At 43.0% G+C, this 24184-nt stretch overlaps 1 protein-coding gene and 2 long non-coding RNA genes across 3 annotated transcripts; all 3 read right to left on the bottom strand.

The window, feature by feature from the left end:
* Window positions 1-509: 509 nt before the first annotated feature.
* Window positions 510-6111, bottom strand: LOC139433641 (uncharacterized). The gene is made up of 2 exons (XR_011643040.1): window positions 5852-6111; window positions 510-635 (listed from the first exon to the last, which is right to left on the bottom strand). It is a non-coding gene; the product is annotated as an uncharacterized lncRNA (long non-coding RNA).
* A 296-nt stretch (window positions 6112-6407) lies between these two features.
* On the bottom strand, window positions 6408-20006 carry snrnp70 (small nuclear ribonucleoprotein 70 (U1)). Its single transcript, XM_034079990.2, has 10 exons — window positions 19780-20006; window positions 19279-19432; window positions 19106-19168; window positions 16368-16422; window positions 16209-16273; window positions 16035-16097; window positions 13163-13244; window positions 9930-10031; window positions 7742-7841; window positions 6408-7658 (listed from the first exon to the last, which is right to left on the bottom strand). Exons 2-10 carry the CDS (start codon window positions 19423-19425, stop codon window positions 6908-6910), a joined length of 1428 nt encoding a protein of 475 aa, XP_033935881.1. The 5' UTR covers window positions 19426-19432; window positions 19780-20006; the 3' UTR covers window positions 6408-6907.
* A 593-nt stretch (window positions 20007-20599) lies between these two features.
* LOC139433642 (uncharacterized) lies at window positions 20600-23182 on the bottom strand. The gene is made up of 4 exons (XR_011643041.1): window positions 22935-23182; window positions 22370-22506; window positions 21753-21820; window positions 20600-21606 (listed from the first exon to the last, which is right to left on the bottom strand). It is a non-coding gene; the product is annotated as an uncharacterized lncRNA (long non-coding RNA).
* Between the last annotated feature and the right edge of the window lie 1002 nt (window positions 23183-24184).

A 24184-nucleotide genomic window follows, 5' to 3' on the forward strand; every position in this document is an offset into this window, starting at 1 on the left:
AGGATCCAGCTGATGAACAAGTACCCTTGTTCTAACAGAAGCAGTAATTACTGTAGAGTAGCAGCATGCTGGAACAGACTGTGTTCTTATGAAAGTGGATCTTATTTGCAACAACAGCTGAATAATGAAAGTACCAGCTGCTGGTAGGCTGTCTCTGTGCTTCACAGACTCAGGTCTGCTACTCTCAGTCCTGTGTGCTGTGTGCTGTCCAGGCTGCATGAGACCTGCTCGAAGGCCTATTGAAACGCTTTAGACAGCACTGTGTAACTCATGCTGTAACCTGTCACCACTCTACTCGTGTCTGACTGTGGACCAGACACCTTAGTATGTACTACCTGTCATTAGGGAATACAATAGTACATTGGGTCAGGATGTAATCAGAACAGGACCCATGCACTCTGTACATCACCTGTTAAAACAGTGCCGTCACATGTATAACATGTAACATGTTATATTAAAGGAATCCTACAAGATCATTCATTCTAAAGGAAAAAATGACAAAACCCTCCTTCAAAATAAAACAGTTTATTAAAGACAATATCTTTCAATATAAATGGAGTGAATGCATGATTCTGGAGTGCTGTCAGCTGGAGCCTGACAGTGTGCTGCTTCCACCGGAGCTGCAGGCCTCTCACCTGTGGAACAGCAGGTGCACGGTTACACTGTCCTCGTCACATTTAGAGGACATGTGAAGTTATGTCAACAGTGTAAACATGATGGGAGTAAGAGGAATAAGAAACATCGTAAACTTATTGAGAGGTTCAAATAATGCCCACGTGCGCCCAGAGAGACCTGGAGGGTATGTTGTACTGGGATGCAATGCAACTGGGGGATAACAGCCACTATTGGATCATTCTGGAATTGGAGAATTTAGACAAAACTACTGAAAGAAACTTTTAAACTCTTTATTTTATAATTTTCTGGATTTTCCTTGCAACCCTGTAACTGAGCTGTCACCAGGTTATAGTAACAGGTTTACAAATCAATGCCACTGTTAGCTTTCACCTCAGGAATTATTGCTAGCTGCAGGTTGTTTACTACTGCTTTCAAGACAAGGACACACAAAGAAAGATCACTTTGAAACAAACGTATCTTATCCTGATAATAGGAGGAACAGGGTTGCATTTGTTTGACTGCCACACTCGCCATAGACTGAGAGAATAGAAAAATATGAAAATAAAAGAGAGGACTTACATATAGTCTACCCATGGCAGTAGCCATCAATTCAATTACTGTTGTTTAAAATATGTTTATGATTTATTTTACCATTACAAGAGACATATACGGTCTCAACCAGATAATAGCAAAGAAAACAAATAAAAGCCTGTTTTAAATGTTTTATTTGACATGCAAGTTGTTCACCAAGAAGGATGGACAAGAATTAAGGCCTCTTTTTAGGTGGTACACGAGAGCCATTTCAGACATTCCAAATAATTCAAATAATATTTTTAAACCCTTTTTTCTGCTACTTGAATTACACATTGTCAAAGGGAAAGTATATTTAACAACACAAGTGCATGTTTTAACATGTGGGCATGGATATTTGGAATTGCATAGGTGGCAAAAAGGCTAGTCACTGTGACCTTTTGACCTGTGCTGGACTATGGGGATCTGGTCTATATGAATGCACCTGCCCATTGCCTGAGCAACTTAGATGCTGCGTATCACAGCGCACTGTACCCTGTATGCCAAGGCGGTCTGCCATCACTTACTGTACGGAGGCTCACTGGTACTTTTTCATCTCCAAAGCCATGTTGGATAAACTACCATCTCATATCTGCTCCCTGATCTCTCGGCGAATTGAAAGTACGTATTGCCGGAGATCGCATGCTGTGGTTTTATTAAATGTGCCAAGTGCTAGGACTGTCTTAGGGAAGAAAGCTTTTAGACGTGCAGCTCCACTAACTTGGAACAGTCTGCAAAAAGCATGGAAAATGACCAATCTGGTACCTCTACATGTTTTTAAAGCTCGGTTGGATGCTACTCACTCAGATGCTGTTGGTACCTGTACATGTGGATAGATATGTAAATTGTAATCGCTGTACATTTTGCTGTATGATGTCCTTTTGTTGTTCTGTTGTCTATGTTTGTATGTCTTCTTGTGGAACCTACTGCTGCAGGTCTCCCTTGAAAAAGAGATCATTGATCTCAATGGGATTTCACCTGGATAAATAAAGGTTTTGAATTTGAATTGGTACAGAACATTTCCTCAAATTCAGGAATAACCCTAATATTTCAGTAAGTCCATCTGAATCCTGACAGCACAGTAGCTCTCAACTTAAAGGTCACCTATTATACAAAATGCACTTGTTGATGTCTTTTATACATAAATGTGTCCCTGGTGTGTAAGGAGACTCACAAAGTATCCGAAAATAAAACCCTCTCTCTTTTCCTCCGTACCCAAATCTCTAAAAACGGGGGACAACGGAGCTGATCCAGATTTGCTGCCGAAATGACGACATTACTCAAATGTGGGCTGGCTTTACGCCCATGTCTTAGTCTTTTAGACATGGGTTTTATAGATATGGCCAGTGGTGACTGGTCATTAGGGGCACAGCCCCACCTAGTGTCAGCAGAAAGTATCAAAATAATAATTACAAGGGAATCAGTGTCTGGGGACTTTGTCCTCGCTGATTTTCTCTGTGTATGCTGCTCGGGACGTATGTGCCATACAAGCGTACACAGCGCATGTTCGGAGAAAGGCATCAGTAAAGTGGAACTTCTGTGTGAACTATTCTTAAATATACTATATCTTAAACGGCACTGTAACTTTTTATTCATGTATTTTTTCTTTTAATGTTTCTTTTATTATCTTTTATTTTTAATGACTGTTTTTAAATGCCTTTGTTTGAATATCTTTCATTTTTGTAAAGCACCTTGAATTGCCTTGTGTTGAAAGGTGCTATATAAATAAACTTGCCTTGCCTTACAAAAAACATACATCTTAAAATATATGTTACGATCATGTTTAATCATCTGATTCGTCTGTACATTGCTATTTTAGTCTGTGTTCTTCTAATGAGTGTCTACAGTGTGTGCCTATTGAGATGTTTAGAGCCATGTGGGACAAAACCTGATCCTGCCCCTCCCTCTCACTGTCTAAGTGAACGGTGACTGTAAAAACTACACTGCGCATGCTCAGAGTATTTTCCTATTTAATGTGTGTGGCAAAAAATAATGACCATAGGGGCATAGTGCTGCCATCCCCACCATACGTCATCTCACATCATTCAGAGCTGATTAGCTGTAAGTACGTGTGCCGCGAAAAGTGTGGTGTGTGAAGAGCAGGTGAAGAGGAGGAGAGAGACGCGTCCTAAAACCAGGAAGTAAGCTGCGCATGGCTTCCCTCCACAAAAAAGCAATGAGATTTCTCCATAGGATTTTAGAAAATAGCTCAAAATAAGATCTGTGGGAAACGTACCTGTTAGATAAATGCACGTTTTGTTCAGCCGGATAATATCCACATGTCTACCCTACTTTTATAACTGATAGACTTTTTAAACTACAAGAAGATAAGGACTTTTACAAAAAAGTAAGAGATTTTTGTCCAGAAGGATAGGCAAATGGACTTCATCTTCAAGTCAAGGTAAGGTATTTTATTGAAAATGGGATCTTAGTAAGAGAGAACAATTCAATATATAAATGATAAAATTACATTTTTTGGGTATCCTTCTGTTGAACTGTCTGTTTAAAATTAATCGAAGCATCGGACTAAAAAAGCTTTTGAAAATAATATTATATTTTGATTTAGGTCAAAATATAATATTCAGTATATCAGTAAACCTGAAGAGTCAGTGCCTCACCAGCCATGAACCTCACTGCACGTCACTGCAGAAGCCATGGGCGTAATTTTCACTAGGGACAGGGGGACATGTCCCTACCCACTTTTCAAAATCCCATTTGTGTCCTCCCCACTTTTTAAATGTGTTTATTATTATTTTTGAATGCAAGTGGTCATCGTCACGGAGGAGCATCTGTGTGTGAGTGTTGGAGGAGTGGCAGATTTTTTCCGGTTATGTATTTTCAAATTCTAGCGCACTCGAGCTGGTTTCTCCAAAATTACCTACCCCACCTTTAAGAAATCCTTCCTATGTGTAGGTCAGTGCAAAACAAAAAACACAGTTTGAAAGGGGAGTGATTAGTCAAATATGCATAAATAAAAAGAAATAATGCAGACGAGGTAAGATAAAGATAGGAGAGAGGAGTTTATCAATGATTTGTTATTGCTTGTGAGCATATTTTGATTATTGAAATATATACAGTTCTGTTTCATATGAGTGTTGAGAGCTGTATCCATAAATCTCTTAATGTTGCCCTCAAAGTGCACCAGATTGATGCTTTTAACTTCAATTTAAAGAAAACATCTTCCCGGGGTGCATGCCCCCGGGCCCCCCTGCAGGGTGTGAGGTCATCACAAATAAAACGGGTTCACATGGATAGGATACTAGATAAGTGTGCACACTCATTATATACACTACACATTTTCCTTGGATTTGTTAACACCATAGTCCCTAATATGTTTGTAGGGAGGGAGGAAATGCAATTAAATTGAGAAAATGTTTCATTGCGGAGGGCCCCCTGTTTTGTGCCCCCCCCCCCCCCACTTCTCAAACCAAAGTTACACCCTTGGCAGAAGCTTATATAAACATCTACGTGTTTGTGCCCCACCACTTTTGTACATGTGTGCCACTGGATATGGCCCTATAATATATTGTTGAAATATAGAATAATAGGTGAGCTTTAACGAAGTCAGCTAAATGCACAGTACAACAGTAAAACTCGCACAGTAATGGCAAAACTTACAGCTTTGAAGTCGGTTGTGTAGTCACGGAGAGTTGGTATGGACCCATTCTTTGTCTCAGTTAAAAGGGATACCCAGCTGTGCAGGGTTGAGCTGCCCATTTTGAGACACAATCGCCGATGGTCCTGGATATTATATGGTGTATGCCGGATGTTCATTGGCAAGTTTGGCAGGGGTTACCATGATCACTGTATGGCTTGCTCCGACGGACCAAACAATTATTATTGACGTCAGAGTATAAATCGTATCCGCTCTATTTTGACACTGGTTTTCAAATAGGTGTTGAGAGGGAAACATTTGAAGTTTGTTTATCCTTACACCTTGGGAGTCTCTTCAAACCGGTACAAACATATTTAGGTGTAGCAGCAAGAGCATTTGGCATCCTCTGTGACCTTGAACGCGTTCAAAAAACATTGACTTTAGAAAGAAGGAACCGAAAATGTTCAAATGCTCAGGATTTATTCCTTTACCACTCTTATTATCAACAGAGTGCGAATAGACACTGGTTCTCGTTATGATTTAAATAACGCATTTGTCATCACAGTGGCGGAAATGCGCCTGAATAACAGCCATTAAAATGTAATGTTGATTAGACTGTTTTAGGCTTGACCGCACCTAATCTGGCTGCACCCGCGTCATAGCTTTAACCAGAGGTGCACGCGCTGCACCGCGCGGACTACTGTCAGAAACCAGCACGATCAGATTTAGTCATTCGATGTTTATATAGCAAACTGGGCAATGAAGCATGTTTGCACTAAAGGTTGTCATTTATCCATTGGCATTGTGTGAACGGATATTGCAGTTAATGAAAAGAAAGAAACGTGCGAGTGCCTGAGTTATTGCTCGTGCTTCAAACATGTCTAGGAATAAACGCGGTACATGTACTAATGTGAATAACTTGATAACCAAGAAATAACGCCTGATTACAAACTCCTCCATTGTTATTTTAGTCAAAGAACCAACTGTGCATCGCTGTCATCTTTTGAAAAGGCTGCGGTGTTTTTTTAATCTACAATTCTGTTCGCCAGCCCAATGCAGAGTGGACGTTACCTCTCTCCAGGCAGAGCGGCTCTGTCATGGCCGCCATGTCCGCTTCCTTGGCAGGGTGATAGTAAGAGGACATCATTCTGGTCTCCTCCTGTCCAAGCTGCCTGTCGAACACTGCGTATTTGAGCAGAAACTGGTTCACAGATATGCGTATTCCATCTTCGAAGAAAGCATGCGAGGGTCGGTAGCAGGGTGAGGCTCCGCGTCCTGTGCTCACTGCGGGCTGTATATTGAGCAGCTCAGCATCTTCTGGAAGAACCAGGAGCGCGCTTCAACTGCGCGCATTTAAAGCCGAGCCAAATAACTACATGTCATATTCTAATACAAATGTCCACACCAGTTGTTCCACAGAACATTATTGATGCCGTTCAAATCAATTGTGAACATATTGTTACATGTTCAAGTACAGTATGCCAGCTTACTTTTATACTGCATTTAGATGATTGAAATGGTTTCTTTAAAGATTGAAAAAAGCAGTTAAGTCACAATAAGGAGCTCTGGCTTCAAGCCACACATTTATTAAAATGACTATGCAAATCTAACATACAAGCAGAAGACATAATTTAAAAAAACTTTATTCCAGAATGAATAAACAGAACAGCCCTCAATTGTCACAGAGTACTATATTTCCTTCAATATCACAAACATTGGAGAGATGTGTCACTTAGTTTCAAATGAGCATACAATCTAACTGCTTAATGATTCAGAAATAAAAGACAACACAATCTACCCATCTAAAAAGTATAGCTTGTGTTTTTACACTTCATCCCAAGCCAAGTGAAAAGAAAAAACCTACCAGTTTGCAGCCAAGACAATCTGATAACATTAAGTGGCACGGATTAGTTGGGCAAAGCAGGAGAGCTGCAACTATAGTGAGATCAATTAGTGAAGTGACTAACTGTGCGTGCAACAATAGGAACTTTTCAACAGATTCTGAAAGATGGAGGTGAGGTGGCTCGATGCCTTGAACTGAAGTAGCCCTGACATCCTTTAGGGTTAGGGCCAATTCAGAGTATCGTATGAGAACATGTATGAGCGGGAGCCTGCTGGAAGAAGATCTCAGTACTCCTCTCCCGGGGCCTCCATCTTGTAGCCATTTTCACTGGACCCATAGCCATCAGCGGATTTCACAGACTGCTGGTCGATCATCCCGTCCTGACTGTACTCATCCATGTGTGGAGGCGCTCCCCCCTCATCCTCATTGCCCAGGTCATCTTGGGGTAGCGCATCATCTCGTAGGGAGCCTTGGCGCTCCTCTCTGCGCTCCCCCCTGTCTCTCTCCCCCCGCTCCCTCTTGTGCTCCCTGTCTTTGTCACGGTCTCCCCTGCGTCTGTCTCTGTCTCTGTGGCTGCGCCTGCGGTCTCTTTCCTTTTCTTTACGCTCTTCCATGCCCTCACCCACTTCGCCCTCATGTTCCTCCAGCACCCGCTCCCCACCCTCCGCAGCCCCGTCTGCTTGACTGACCTCCTCCCCTTCTAGACCTTTGCCCCTCTCCCTCTTACGGTCTCTGCTCCTGCTCCTTCTCTTCCGCTCTCGACTCCTCTCCCTACTCCTGCTGTCTTCTCCCCCTGCTGCACCACGTTCCTTCTCTCGCTCTCGACGCCGAGTACTACCAATGCTATCCTCCACTGCTCCAACGGGTCTTTCTCTCTCCCTCTCTCGAGAACGGGTACGCCTACGACGTTCACGGGAACGGGACCTTCGGCGTTCTCTGTCCTTGTCCTTGTCCTTGTCTCTGTCACGCTCCCGGCTGCGCTCCCTCCGCTCCCCTCGCTCCGGACGCTCCGGACGCTCCCCACGCTCCCGATCACTAAGAGAAGGTCAAATGAAAGACCGTTTACAAAAAAAGCAATACATTTTATACTAAAACAGATCTTTCTTGAAAGCACTTACCCGCCAATAGGCCGATCGTCATAACGTGATGCATCATCTCGGCCTGAGTGCTTGATGTTGACATCGGCTCCCCCTCTCCTAGTGCCACCCAATCCACCACCTAGTTAAAGGAAGCAAAGGGAAAAGATAAATATGTGTCAACTTGAGACCATAGCGTCAATCATCACTTGGCTTTGTCGGCAAACACCCAATGTGTGCCATACAACATTTGAGTCATCCTAGTGGAGGTGCTGACTTGTAATTAGCTTTGACAAACCTAAGTCTCAAAATGTCCAAGCTAATCAAATGTAGCATGTTTATGAAGGGGGTTGGAAAGAGCAACAGGACAGGAAGCAGTGATGGTGAGAGCTTGATGTTACACTTCTGCTCTGCAGTTCCTGAGAGTGACAAGAGCCTGTGAATAATATCTATGCCGTAGGTGTCTCGAGGTTAATAAGAGGTAATCATTGAGACATGCAACTTCATAGTGTAGAGCAGGCATCCTCAAAGTCCGGACCGAACCACAACTGTCTCTGGACTCTGAGCAAATAATACTTTTCATATGTATTATCTGTGTTATCTGCGAGACATCGCCACAACGCAACGAGTCAAAATGATCCGCTATGTCCATAGACTGCAAACAGCGCTCTGCATGTCCTGTTCCACTGTCTGTGTGTGTCTGTCAACGCATTGGTCCAATCACATTCAGCACCCCGTCAGCGTTTTTTCCCCCCAAACAATCTGCGAATCAAGGGCACAGTAGGGCGGGTCTTCGCGAAATGCGGGTGGGAAAAATGTGTGTCTCGTCTCTTTCAACCTGTCTGAGTCAGAGCGAGAGTTAACAGCTCATCTAGTTCCATCTGTACTGTAGCTAGTAGCCTAGTTTCACCTACCGGGGGGGGGCAACTGACACCCTAAAAATAGGCCTTGCCACCCCAGCTGCCACCCCAGTTGGCAGCTTTGTTTTGAAAGAAAAGTTGTGGCTCATCGGACATTTATGAGAGAAAGTCTCTAATGTCCGAGTGCAATGCAAGCCGATTATCGGGGCAGATATTCCGCATTTGACCGATTATCGGTATCGGCCTTTTTTTTTATCAAATTGCCGATAAAACTTTGGCTCTGATGCGGCCGTTTCTCTGGCTGCAGTCACCACTCTGTGTACACGAGCAATGTCCCGCCCACAGCGCTATCTGATAGGCTATTACTGAAGATTTTCCGGGCGGGAGCCAGCCAGAGGCGGGACCTTCTCAGATTACAGGCAGGTGCGAAAGAACGCCAGACACAGACTGAAGCAAGCAGCAGCGCTGAGCGGCAGAGCCATACATGTGTTAAACCGAAGTTCAATAAACATCCCAATCCCCTATGCTGAAGTTGCAAAAACACCACGATCGTATGATCCAATTCTATCAGCTTCCCAGTTACACAGGGACGCGGGAAGTCAGTCAGAGTTGGGGTGCGTGCAGCATCTCGCAGCGGAGTAACTGTGGTGCGGAGGGGGGGCTGCGTGTGGTGCGGAGGGGGGAGGGGCTGCGAGTGGAGCCTCGCAGTTTTTCAGGTTGATATGTGAAGCTCATTAGCTAGCCAACATGTATCTAGCAAATGTTTAGCAAAATATTAGAAGTGAGGCGACTAGACTAACGTTAGGTCTACTGTGATAGCCTCACTTTTAATAGTTTGCAAAACATTAGCTAGCACTAGTGTTTTGCAGTTGCTAGCAGCTTATTGGGATGTTATGCTAGACAGACAGATATAATAAATTAAGCATTATTGTTCGTTAAGCATGTCAGCCTGCAGCCCCACTTCTTGTCTCTCTATCTCATTGCAGATGGCTGCACTAAAGAAAAGGGCTCAGAGAGGAAACCAGTTGTAAGATGTTTAAAAGTTCATTAAACATAATATATGCTTAAATGCATTTCAAAGAAGTTGTGTTGAGTTGTGTTGGAGTTTGTGTTATTCTACATTTTGACACTATAGATTTTCTGATTTTACTGCAAATGTATATCGGTTCCAAATATCGGTTATCGGTCTCCTTGATTACTAATAATCGGTATCGGCCTTGAGAAAGCCATATCGGTCGATCCCCAGTATGTATGTAAACAAACAACAGATTTAAGAATGAACCACACCACACCCGACACCCTGAGTTTTTCCTTACAGGAGTTCACCATTTGTACAAACACATTTGAGCTGTAAATGAGAAACAGCTGACCTAGCCGGCGAGGGTGCCATCCTTTGACAGTGCGTCCTCGTTCCACATCCACCAACACTCTCCTACCGTCGATTTTCTTCCCATCTGCGTGTTTGTAGGCGGCTGGAGAAGAAAAATGGAGAAAGGGAAAGGCAGACGTGAGATATTTATATGACTATCAATGTGGCCAAGGAAACAAACAGTGCATTATTATACTGACCAGGAGCAGGCGAGGCCGAGATGGCTGCTCTCTGGGTAAAAGCCGAAGGAAATGGGAGCAGACTTCCTTCCACCCGATGAATGACTTCTACGTTACACTTTTTACTGCATCTCTTAAATACCCAGCTCTAGTTTTTATCAATGTTAGTAGTAATCCTATATATTCCTTAAAGTACTGTTATCATTGCAACTTAATATATCGGGTACCAATATGTGACCTTTTTTTTTTTTTACAGGTTGAATTTCTTGGAAAAAAAATCACACATTTCTATCATATTAGTAAAACATGGTATGAGGTTTTTGTAACTGACAACAGCTCGGCAGATAACCCGATAACAGCATGTCACTCGTCGGGGAGATCGAACGCATCTTAAACTTTTAGCTGTAGGATTTTTATTTGTCATTGAATACATTGGCATGGTAGTAGAATGTTCTATGATGGCAGCTTTGATCTCTGGAGATATTTTACAAGCTTTATGGGAGATCAACATTGATAAAAAAAGAAGGCTCCGACATTTGGCAGATTTCAAACCTCGTATCTATTTAGACCTAGTACCACACCTCGTTCCATTATACCACACAATAGTCTCTGATCCATTTGTGAAAAATGCCATCTGGCTCATCCTGGCTGCTACACTGGTCTGGAGCAGTGACGACCCCTGAGGAGAAAGCTGAACATCCAAGAGCAGGGCCTTACCAAAACCCATCAGTAATCACAGTCCGAGGGCCTTACCAAATCCTCAAATACACATTCTGAGGGCCTTACCAAACTCCCTCACTCGTACTATACAGAGGTCTTACCATGCTCTCTCACTAAAGGGCCTTTTAAAGTCTCTGCCCCATTCTGAGGGCCTTACCAAACTCCCCCAGCACCAGCATACACATACCATTACCAGACCTCTATCAGGGGCCTTACCAGCACCCCCTTTATTAGCTCACTTAGGATGAGATCATTCATCCAATGATAGGGCCTTACCAAACCCCCACCAGTCCTAGCAAAACTGAAAAAACAACATTGTCTTTTGTAAACCTACAAATTCAATGAAGTCTTGTTCACTGACGTGTTGTTGATCTAAAGTGTTGTGAAGTATCAGTAATCCAATGTCTCAACCTATTTACTGACATGAAACTGTAGAAACAATTTCTTTAACATTTTTGACTTTACTATTGTTATGAGTTCATGTGTGAGGCTACAGAAACTAGTGTCTACCTTTGTTATGTAGTGAAGACATGTATGGAAAGCCCATTTAGCAGTTACAAAAATAACTCCCCTCATCGACCATTTCTATTAAAGCCAGCTCAGTCCCGTCACTTTGGACAGTATTGTACCTCAACCCCAGCCGGACTGAATACTTTACAAATGAAAAGGGGTCGTGGCTAATTAGCACCTACAACCTGCCGGACAGAGAACATTTTGCTCCAAAATAATTGGCAGGTTAGGGAATTAAGTCGCAGAAAGGCTTAGATGTATAACTTGTGACACGAAAGTATGGATTGATATGCACAGGGTAATAAAATAAACTGTTTGGTTAAGATAAATGTGCCTGCACACAGTGCCAAACTGACATGAAGATTTAATATACTTTTTCAAAATTATTAGTCGACAGTCAATGCAGGTTACATTTTCTGTACAGCCTCCATAGTGACAGAATACTAAGGAACCTCCCACATATGTTTCTGTATTTAAAAAGCAATAAACTCATGACAATCATTTGACTGATGTGGCTTCCCTGCTGGATTAAATTACAACTACCTCCACAAGAATGTGCCAGGACTTACAGCTGTGCAACATGTCACCCTCCCTTTGCATACAGCTACATTATTGCTATTGAGAAGCATACGCCCTACTGAGGTGGCTTCAACAAAAAAGGCCAAATCATTGGGTAACATTAAAAAAGCTAGTGGTCAGGGGTGCGTTCAATGGTCAAAGCCTAACATCCAAGTAGTAGTTACTGCTGTAAAAGCCCTTTAAGGCTTGCAAAGTAATACACTTTACCCATTGAACGTAGCTCCTCTTTCCTATGTAGGAGATGGAGGGTGGAAAGAAATCTTACCCATCATACAAACCCATTATACCAACCATATACTGAGCTGTGGTAGTAGGGTGTAGATGTATCATAACCATCATCATCTGCCAGCCAGCTCTGGCCAATAGCCATCACAGATTGGCGGCTGCAGTGGCAATGAGAACAACACACAGTTAATATACTGTTTAGCCCCACATCCCCCTCAGTTCAGCCCCTGATGTGACGACATGATGCTGTGGTCTTGACGAGGCCATTTTATATCTTAGAATGGTGTTATTGGGCTAGCTTGCACCATTCACTCGTCTAATGACGGTACTCCCTCTTCACGATGGCATCACCATCAGTTTAAAATCTACTCTAACTCAGTAAATTGAACCAATCTCACATTGACCAGGTTTGAAGACTACCAATAAACACGTTTGCCAAAACAAGCTAGGTTTCCAACAGTCCGTAAAACATTGTTGGCCAACAAGCTGTTGATGCTTGGTGACCAATGTGACCATTGTGCTTACCATCACAGTCCCACCAGGAAAGATGATCTTCCACAGAGCTACCACGCTTCACAGTTTAAGACCGTGTGCCCTTTGAGAGGCCAGAGGTTGAGGTTCACAGATGAAAGACAGTTCTACCTCTTTTCCCAGAATGCCCCACTGAATGAAGTGGTTCCCCTCCTCAACCAGACTATTAGTCAACCAATGACACGCATCAAACACAGACACACACACATCACACAACCACCAGGCTCTGGTTTCAACATGCAATTGGAAAAACATAAATCTGGTAAAGTACTCTGATTCAATAAACCATATATTTGGTTTGATTAGATGGTAGTCACCCTTGTAAGGGAGAATGTTGACAACCCAGGATCATTCCCTAAAATATCAATATAGTAAAAAGGAGAGGGGGTTCAACTGAAGAGCCCGTCTGCATGTCAGACATCACTCTTCATAAACCTGGGATCATACATCATCATGGTTTTGGCTGAGAGCTCTTAATATTGGTACTCACAGTGCATGTCTCGTTCATGCTCATACTCAATGAATGCATAGCCCCTAGGCTTTCCCGTCCTCTTGTTGTAGACTATGTAAATCTGAAACAAACAGGAATGGAGGCATTAGTTGGCATCTTTACCCAAACAGATCTACCACACCCATTAGATATACAGGCCACACACTTTAGTTGAATCCAAACCAGCTGAAACTTAACAATAATAAAATATAGACTTGTTTAATATGCCATCCATAAACATCTTTCTGGAAATACTTTTGTGACCTTGAACTGTTTATTTTCTAATGGTGATTAAGCAATTAAAGCGGTGTGAAGATTTGCAGCACTTCAATTGCTCAAGTTTGACGGCAGCCGTCGGCTGTTTTTACTAGTGTCATTTAACCAAGACGCGCTGGCTAGGAGGCAGGGCTTATGCCCATGTAGATACCAACAAAAGTCGACTAAACGGTGGATAAACTGTGGCGCGGTTACACTAATTGCGCCGCATAAGCGCACAATAGTGCGCCACAGTTGAGGAGGTGAGGCCCCCTCATAACTGCATGAACCCGTATGGCACAATACAACTCAGACTGGCTTACCTGTACGTCAATCAAGTGGCAAATGCCGGATGGATGATAGGCTAACTTTAAAAAAAATATATATACATATACATACAGTGGGGCAAAAAAGTATTTAGTCAGCCACCAATTGTGCAAGTTCTCCCACTTAAAAAGATGAGAGGCCTGTAATTTTCATCCTAGGTACACTTCAACTATGAGAGACAGAATGTGAAGAAAAGAAAAAACCAGAACCAGACAATCACAAAAAAAAATTATTTGCAAATTATGGTGGAAAATAAGTATTTGGTCAATAACAAAAGTTCATCTCAATACTTTGTTATATACCCTTTGTTGGCAATGACAGAGGTCAAACGTTTTCTGTAAGTCTTCACAAGGTTTTCACTGTTGCTGGTATGTTGGCCCATTCCTCCATGCAGATCTCCTCTAGAGCAGTGATGTTTTGGGGCTGTCGCTGGGCAACACGGACTTTCAACTCCCTCCAAAGATTTTCTATGGGGTTGAGATGTGGAGACTGGCTAGGCCACTCCAGGACCTTGCAATGCTTCTTACGAAGCCACTCCTTTGTTGCCCGGGCGGTGTGTTTGGGATCATTGTCATGCTGAAAGACCCAGCCACGTTTCATCTTCAATGCCCTTGCTGATGGAAGGAGGTTGTCACTCAAAATCTCACAATACATGGCCCCATTCATTCTTTCCTTTACACGGATCAGTCGTCCTGGTCCCTTTGCAGAAAAACAGCCCCAAAGCATGATGTTTCCACCCCCATGTTTCACAGTATGTGTTCTTTGGATGCAACTCAGCATTCTTTCTCCTCCAAACACGTCTAGTTGAGTTTTTACCAAAAAGTTCTATTTTGGTTTCATCTGACCATATGACATTCTCCCAATCCTCTTCTGGATCATCTAAATGCTCTCTAGCAAACTTCAGACGGGCCTGGACATGTACTGGCTTAAGCAGGGGGACACGTCTGGCACTGCAGGATTTGAGTCCCTGGCGGGGTAGTGTGTTACTGATGGTAGCCTTTGTTACTTTGGTCCCAGCTCTCTGCAGGTCATTGACTAGGTCCCCCCGTGTGGTTCTGGGATTTTTGCTCACCGTTCTTGTGATCATTTTGACCCCACGGGTGAGATCTTGCGTGGAGCCCCAGATCGAGGGAGATTATCAGTGGTCTTGTATGTCTTCCATTTTCTAATAATTGCTCCCACAGTTGATTTCTTCACACCAAGCTGCTTACCTATTGCAGATTCAGTCTTCCCAGCCTGGTGCAGGTCTACCATTTTGTTTCTGGTGTCCTTTGACAGCTCTTTGGTCTTGGCCATAGTGGAGTTTGGAGTGTGACTGTTTGAGGTTGTGGACAGGTGTCTTTTATACTGATAACGAGTTCAAACAGGTGCCATTAATACAGTTAACGAGTGGAGGACAGAGGAGGCTCTTAAAGAAGAAGTTACAGGTCTGTGAGAGCCAGAAATCTTGTTTGTTTGTAGGTAACCAAATACTTATTTTACCGAGGAATTTACCAATTAATTCATTAAAAATCCTACAATGTGATTTCCTGGATTCTTTCCCCCCATTCTGTCTCTCATAGTTGAAGTGTACCTAGGATGAACATTACAGGCCTCTCTCATCTTTTTAAGTGGGAGAACTTGCACAATTGGTGGCTGACTAAATACTTTTTTGCCCCACTGTATATATTTTTTTAATTTTCAATGCGATCTACCCGCACTACCTTTGCGATCGACGTATTGGGCACCCCTGCCATAGACAGTCTGTAGTTTGTACATTCAGAACTTTTCTCCAGCTTCTGAACAGATATGAGGAGCTGTGAGCTCTGTGTGCTAACAGCTAATGTTTTGGTTTTCTGATTCAACGACGGGCAATCGCGCCACAAGTGTGAATTTGCGTCTATGCCTTGACATGTAATCGGGCACCCTAAACAAAAATAGCATCACGTCCGGTGGGAACGTACCTTCAGACTTGCAGTTTTATTAACAACAGTGTTAAAATGTGATTTAAATCACAATTTCTGCTAAACTGACAATGCACAACTGAATCTATATTCAAACTAATTGGGAAGTGTACACAATGTATGTTTCCTATCTTTGCTGCTTAGGTATTTTTTTTAAACACAACAATGACAGACTAAGGAAAAACATTTATATTAATGGATTTAATGTCTTCGCTTGCCGGCAGTACAGTACTTGCAGGAAGATGTGATGGCTACTAATTGAGGAATTAAGAGTATATAATCAGTTGGTGTAATTAATGTTACATTTGTACAGGTCTCAAGATGTGAGAAACAGAAACTGAACATACCCGCTTGATGGGACCATAGACCTCAAACTCACGGCGAAGCTTGGACTCTGTAGTATCATAGTTCTACAGCAGAAACAGAATAACATTAGACATACCCCAAAAATATTCAATCACATTACCTTTGTCAACAGAGCACATTTCAAAACACAAATTCATTTGTTTCAACATACTCACCACTCGTGCAACAAACAAAGTCTTGAAGGCATCCCCTTGTGCATTGGGATCATTATGGGGGTCCCCTGTCATAACGCAAATAGTCAAATGAAATTAGTTCAGAAAAAGTAACCATATACAGTGAAAAAGCATAAATTGTACGGCACTAGAAAAACGTACAAAGCTTGAGCTCCGTCTCCACTACTGCTTGCCTCCTCTCAATCTTCTCTCGCCTCTGCAAAACAAAACATTAGCAGGAAATGGTCAATCTTCCACAACTGTACAGACACCCATGTTTCAGAAAGAATCGTATCAAAAGCAGCTGTAAACTGAACATTCGTGGTAGAAGCATGAATCAGGTCAAGTAAGTCAGTAGAAAAATAAATAATACAATATTTGTAATTCTATATTGACATATGTAACTGGAACACTGTCTGCATTACAACTGGACATTGCTAGTCTTTGCTAGGAACAATTCCCCCTCTTGGGATTGAAGGATAATTTTGCCCACTGGCATCAGCTTTAATGATAATTAAAAAGAACTGTATACAGCAACCCAATGAGAAGAACAGATGTAAATATATGATATGGATCTATAATTAGATCAAATGTACAAATGTATTGTTAATACTGTATGAATGTTATCTATGGTGCTGCTAGACCCCCATGAATACATCCGAGTGATCCCTTTGCAATTCGGTAAGCAAACGTTTGCATTTGTTTCTACCAAAATATAAATGTTTTTGAAAAAGTGAACTGCTCAAAATTATGAACAAGACGCATCAGTCTTGAAATCATCAGGATTATAATGTAATGTTAGCCATTGGTATCAGAGGAGTCGGTGCATTCAGGCTCTATTTATGAGAATGAATATTGGGAGAAAATATTTAAGATTATAACAAATAAAAGGTTTAAATGTGTTTGGATATCCCTGTTTGAACTGTTGGATTAATAGTGGAAGGTGCATTACACCACCTAGACAGGACTCTGGCTCTGGAACTGCTTTGGTAGGAAAGGGGTATGAGTGAGTTAGAGTTCAGTGGCTGAGCGGGGTGAAGGGCCACGAGTCAACCAGAGCTATGCATAACACTGGCCTATATAGGAGGGTGGCTAGAAAGACGCCATTATTCAACTATGGTGATATGAAAGCATGTCTGGAGTTTGCCAGAAAGGATTAGTGACCCTTTTAAGATTTGGGAGAGGGTTTTAGGTCTGATGAGACAGAGATGCAGATGTTTTTTCTCAAAATTCAAAGCCCTAGGTTTGGCACAAATCCGCAAATGTGCCCATGCCTCGAGGAATACCTGTCATGTTGCTTGATACTTTTCACCAGCAGGGACTGGGCATTTGGGATGGAGCAAAGTACATGGAGAAAAATACGGAGGCCGTTTAGCACGTTTGCCCGTCGGCCACCTGGAAATTGCTTTAGTGTGCTACAAAAAAACAACTTCGGAGAAACGGAACCCTTCAGCAGGACAAGGATCCAAAGGACAAGACCAAAATAACACAGCAGTGGTAAAACAATAGAAAGGTTAACGTCTTAAAGTGGTCAAGTCAAAGTCCAGGGGCCTCATTTATAAAAAGGGATATACGCTAAAAAAAAATTGCGTACGCCAGTTTCTACGCAATGTTTGCCTGAGGAAGGCTATGTGTATTTCTTTTGTCATTAACCTTTTTCGGACCACTTATTTATTTATGTTGGTGACGATCCGACCTCCATGCTGCTACTCGGTTCAAACTGCATCCACCAAACAATATGATTTATCTCAACCTCCCAAAATAACCAGAATCTGACACGGTGTGAGACGTCTGTTTTAGCTGTTCTGTCGTCATTTCCTGCTCTTCTTCATGCAGTCAGTCAGAATGAATGAATGGGCGTTTCTTTGACTATTTATAGGCGAATATGGGCGTTACGTGAAGCCCGCAAAAGCTGCACCGCATTTCGTGTCGATTGTGATTTATAAAGGGAAACTGGCGTAGGAAGTGCCGTACGCACTTTCCTCGCCGGTACGCAATGTTTGGTGAATCGGAAAATGTCGGAACATTTCTGTACCTATTTTTTGGATTTCTACTACGTAAGCAGCCTTCCCACGTGAATCCAACACACGGCGTTATAAATGAGGCCCCAGATCTCAACCCCATCAAAATATGTGACACTGTTTGAAAACTGCGGTTCACAGGCATCATCCAACCAACCCGAACAACCGGGAGCCAATCTGCCAAGAGAAGAACGGCAACATTCCCCCCAGAACACTGTGCAGAGCTGGTCATTTGGTTATCTGAGAAGACTTCAGGCTGTTATTGCAACAAAGGGTGGCTCTAACAAATACCAATGTGTCGGGGTAGTGATGCATATCCCTCATCCCCATAAGTGAATGTGTTTCAGTCTGAATTGACGCCGTTTGGCATCACAACTCCGTTATTAAAGTTGTTCTGGTATCGGACAGGTGATGGCACCTCTCCAGCTACCAGTATCTGCTCTGATGGGGGCTCGAACCGGTGACCCATCTCTTTCCTAGTTACTACAGATTGAGCTACTGCTTTGATCCGAAAAGGTGATGCCAGAACACATTTTAAAAACTATTGTTTTCAAAATGTATAATATTCAATACTCAAGGCACTTGCTTAAAGTATCCCCATGATCAAACCCACTATCTATGCTTTCACTGTCAATTACTTTGACTATGCTAAGGCATCACATGGGAGCATAACATATAGAATATTTTACAGGCTGGTATGTACTGTATCGATGTCCAAAAGAAAAAGTACTGATGATGCGTTCCATCATCAGATTATAGCAGCATCTATGCAGGGTTTTAGACAGCCTGAGTTTTAGTGTCTCATACACACGGCTGTTACATCCTGATCTAGCAAATCTACATAAGGGTTTCAGTCAAGGTCATCATTTCATAGCTCACCTTTCTCTCCAGTCGCTCATCACGGGTCTCTGCCCTTGTGGGTGGGGGGGCATCTCTAGGATCCTGATCACATGGGGATTTAAAAAATAATAATTAGAATGGGAACGTTCGCTGGAAAAAGAAAATTAACAAAAATCAACACATAAAGATATAGCAAAAGAATAGCTACTGACCTCGAAATGCCTGATGAACGGTGCGATGCCGCTGTACGGCTGGTTGTGATGCTTCTCATGGGGTAGCTTCTCCAACTGAGACAGGAAAGGGATCGGGTCCCGCGGGGCAAAGAGAGCCAGCAGATTCGGGGGTAAAAACTGCGTCATCTTTCACCTAATAATAACAGTTAATACCATAAAATTACCAAAAACGAACTTTAACATAAAACTACCAGTAAATCGCAGGCCCACACCAAGAACGGAAGCTCGCAGAGAGCACACACATGTGCCGCTTGTTGTTTACGACTTCCATCAGATACCCAGTGTGTACGTTTTATCACAAAACCAAACATCGTTGCTTATACACAAACATTGTGTTCATTCTAGATAGTACTAACGGAACAATAGTTTTCCTCCGGTCATCATCGCTACTGCACTGGGACCGTAGTGAAGGTATTCAACCGAGCATTCAAGCTAAGCATGCTATCAATGCTAACAAGGAACCTCGAGCTTATTTCTTACCCTCTCTCCTCCAATATCTTCAGAGATCACACCATGAACCAGGAGGTCCAGCGAACGGTGCAAGCAGGCCTACCGAGCCACGCTACTTTAGCAAATCGATGGACCAACAATAAGTTAAAGGTGGTCCGCTGAATGTACACAGGCCGTTCGGCGACAGATAGTTGAACGTGTGCGTTGTTTAGTTGTGGCGGTGGTGAGGTTGGCTGTATGTTGAAAATAAAATGGCGGGATGCCGTAAATTGACAAGAACTGACGTAAAACACACATGCAGTGATTCACAATCCCCAGAGCCCTAGAGTTACGACACTCTTTGATGTCGCCGCCAGCCGGTCACGTGGTTTATGTATGCCGGGATAGTTCCAAACGCACTTCCGTGGCAATGCTTCTCTATGGCAAAAACAGCACAAACATGGTCAAAATAGTCATAGATTAAACCAACGCTGTTATTTTTTAAAGATTGCTTTCATATTTACATGATGTGGTTACACTTTGTATGGATTGGCACTATTTACAAGTTTCGTTATTTAACAATATTTTGATGGGAAAGTGTGGTCGCACAAGCAGGCTATGTTGCTGTCACTGCCAGGGCAGTCACGTTCGTAGGATAGTTGCGCTGCGCTTTCATGTTCCTCTATGGGACAGACAGACAGCAGCGATTGCGTTATTGAATGGTAAATATATATAACAAAAACACACACACACCCAAGTACTTTTTCAGCTGTAATTGCATTATTGCATACTTTTTATTGACAGTTTTGCATTTGGAGAGGCAGGGTGACAACGGAAAGCTTGGTAGCCTATTACTTAGATACGTTTTACATTTTTGGAGGGAAACGCTTGTGTTCATGTTAGCATGGGTAGCATGATCATGTTAAGACTATGAATATTATTTTACCACAACAGTGGATGAACAATTGATATATGTGTTTGAACAAGAACAACAGGAAGAACAAAGTAAAAGGGACGAACAAATGTGTGAACAAGTATTAAGAACAGTGTATGGAAAAAGTGATGTGTGTTAGAACAAAACAAAGTAAAATGAATGAGAAGGAGAACAAAGAGGGTTAGGGTTCAACAGAAAAAGATTAATTCAGCCAAAAAACACCATTTTGATTAATCTAAAGTGTAAAACAATCTTCAACACAGACCAAATGAGTGCCCTTGGACAACAAAACATATAGTGGGGCAAAGAAACGATAAATTAAATTGAGAGAGTGGGAGACTGAAAATGATTACTATGATAAATATTCAAACTATTAACAAAACTATTTACAGAAGCTCCTGTTGAACCATGGTTCAACAGAGCAACAAAAACAGGTTAGTCAACAATACAAATTAAAATGACAGGCCACTTTGCCAGGGGGAGGTGATCCAGCGAAGAGACAATACAAAAAAAAGAGAAACTGAAAAAAGCAATTCATATTAGGTTCTGTTGAGGCACTACAGGATATAAAACCTTCCAAGCCATGACCTCTGCCTGACCTCAGGACCACTCAGAGGAGAGTGCAGCACATCAAACTGGAGTCAGGAGTGTGAATAACACATTTTGGCCAAAACAAATGGTTGCTTACCAATACAGTGGCTGAACAATGGCACCAGAAAGTGAAAAACAGAAGCATAATTGTGCGAACAACAATTGTGGGGGTGGGGGGCATTTTACAAATATTTACAAACAACTATTTACAAAAAAGCAACTATTTATAAAAAAGCAATACTATTTACAAAAAAGCAATACAGAACTCTAGGGCATCAGGCGCCTAACCATTTTGAAAAAAACAAGAAGGTTCCTTTGTGAAAGGGACATCCTCTTCATCCGTTTCCTGGGCCCTAAAAAGCAGAGCAAGAATAGGAACAGTGGTGAATAAGGGGAGCAGACTGAACAGAGGACATAGCAATATTCATGTTAAAATGTTTGCACAACAAATATTATGGCACTTTCGTTGATATTGCATTTGAATAGATCGTTGTCATACCATGGTTGGATGTGCAGCATTTGGATGCTCTAATCGATCCGAGAAGGGGTTCCGGATGTATGGCTTCCCTAAGGACGTAGAGCGAAGGAAGAGATGGATGGCAATGGTCAACAGACAACAACAGTCAAGGAGTATGCCTCCAGCTGTTAATGTCAGGAATGATGACCACACCTATTATGGCACATCAAACATTGGTATGATATATGAAGCTAACAATGTTTCCCATGTTATATAATTCAAGATAGACTACACTCCTAATGCAACCTTCAGATTATACAGCTTCAAAGCTACCAGGGTTCAGGGATTCTCTGAAGACTCGTATACCACATGTACATAATCTACAGATTTCTTCATACTGTAACATTGCCAATAGACGAACTTAGATGAATGTCACTATAGGAGTGTATTGTACCCTTACATGACAATAGGTGCACATGTAAAGGCAGCATACACATATAACAGCAATTGCCTTGTTATTGTTACAGAGATTCAGGGAGATATTGAGGTGGACTTCCAAGGGAATGAAAGGGACATCACAGACAGAGAGAGTGAGACAGATGTCAGCAGACTGCCAGGGGCCAGTATGTCAGGGGCCGACAATCAAGAGGCCACCTTACCAGAGATCAGTGTGCCAGGAGCCAGTCAGTCAGGGGTCAGCTATGAAGAGGCCAGTTTGCCAGGGTCAGGTGCTCCAGGGACCAGACTGCCAAGGGCCAGTTGTGACCGGGCTCACGTGGAGGATCTAATGAGGCAACTGAGAAGGGAGAGATGACTAAGAAAGAGAGCAGAGAGGGCTCTGGTAAACCGGAAAAGGTTTAATTCGGCATTAAAAAAAACAACACAATTTGATTAATCTAAAGTTTAAAAAAATCTTCAACACAGACTAAATTAGAGCCAGATTACCATCTGATGAGGTTTTCACCCTTGTTCAGAACGTGGAGCAGCTGTTCCGTGTGAGGACGAGCGATTCCCTCATGGAGTCCTCAAATGCAGTGTCACAGCTGGAACAAGAAGCCATGTTGCTGGACAGCAACCTGCCCTGAAGAAAAGAATCCTCTCAACATACATCAGGCTAAGGTTAAGGATTGCATCAAAGTGCATCAGGGCTGAGAGGAAGGATAAACATAAAGGGTATCTTGGCAGCAAGAGTCAGAGTAAGAAGGCAAAGAAGACCAAACAGACCTCTGCACCGAAGGTCATAACATCTAGGCCACTGCCAAACACCTTACTCGTTGCCATCGATGTGCTTGGCATCTCCATTCCCGGTCCTCCGTCAGCAGCCTCCAGCCTCCTCTTCTTTCAGCAGTCATCCCCTGCAGCAGCTGCCAGCACCAGCCTCCTCCAGCAGCAGCACCCTCCAGCAGCAGCCTCCTTCAGCAGCAGCACCCTCCAGCAGCAGCAGCACCCTCCTCCAGCAGCAGCAGCCTCTGCCAGCAGCACCAGCCTCTGGCAGCAGCAGCAGCCTCCTTCAGCAGCAGCACCCTCCTCCAGCAGCAGCAGCCTCTGCCAGCAGCAGCAGCCTCTGCCAGTAGCACCAGCCTCTGCCAGCAGCAGCAGCCTCTGCCAGCAGCAGCACCCTCCTCCAGCAGCAGCACCCTCCTCCAGCAGCAGCAGCCTCTGCCAGCAGCAGCAGCACCCTCCAGCAGCAGCAGCCTCTGCCAGCAGCAGCAGCACCCTCCAGCAGCAGCAGCCTCTGCCAGCAGCAGCACCCTCCTCCAGCAGCAGCAGCCTCTGCCAGCAGCAGCACCCTCCTCCAGCAGCAGCAGCCTCTGCCAGCAGCGGCAGCACCCTCCAGCAGCAGCAGCCTCTGCCAGCAGCAGCAGCAGCAACAGCCATGGCTGACATATGAGGCTGAATAAAAAAAAGTGCTAATTATTTAACCCTTAGATGCATAAGTGGGGTCAAAAATGACCCCGAGGGTTGTTATTCTTCAAAATCTCTGACATTAAAAGTTTTTACACTTCCATATTCCAGGTATTCCTCATAAAACATGTTTGTGACTTGAGGCCATTTGAATTTTTTTTAATGTTTTTATACATTTTAAGAAATTGCAGTTTTTGTGTCACTACCCCAGTTTTTCATAAGCGGGGTCAAAAATGACCCCAAGCATTTCCTACAGAATCTCAAGGGTTTGCCTTGGGAACCTTTGATTCTTACCAACTGTGACTGTCAGGATACATGTGCTGTCCCACTTACACATCTGATGCCTGCAGTCTCACCACCAGGAGGTCAGTTTGACACAGCAGCATTAGTAGGCCAATTATCTTCATTTATCAACTCCATTACTTTTCTGTGATAGAGTATCATGTTGGTCAACAAAGCAGACACTAGTTAGCTAACTACAAAATAATGTTAGTAGTAATGTTAGTACTCTGTTAGCTAGCTTACTAAGATAGCTAACATTACACTAGCGTACTAAGCTAGCTAACATT

This window comes from Pseudochaenichthys georgianus, unplaced genomic scaffold, assembly GCF_902827115.2.
Source record: "Pseudochaenichthys georgianus unplaced genomic scaffold, fPseGeo1.2 scaffold_804_arrow_ctg1, whole genome shotgun sequence".
Classification (NCBI taxonomy): domain Eukaryota; kingdom Metazoa; phylum Chordata; class Actinopteri; order Perciformes; family Channichthyidae; genus Pseudochaenichthys; species Pseudochaenichthys georgianus.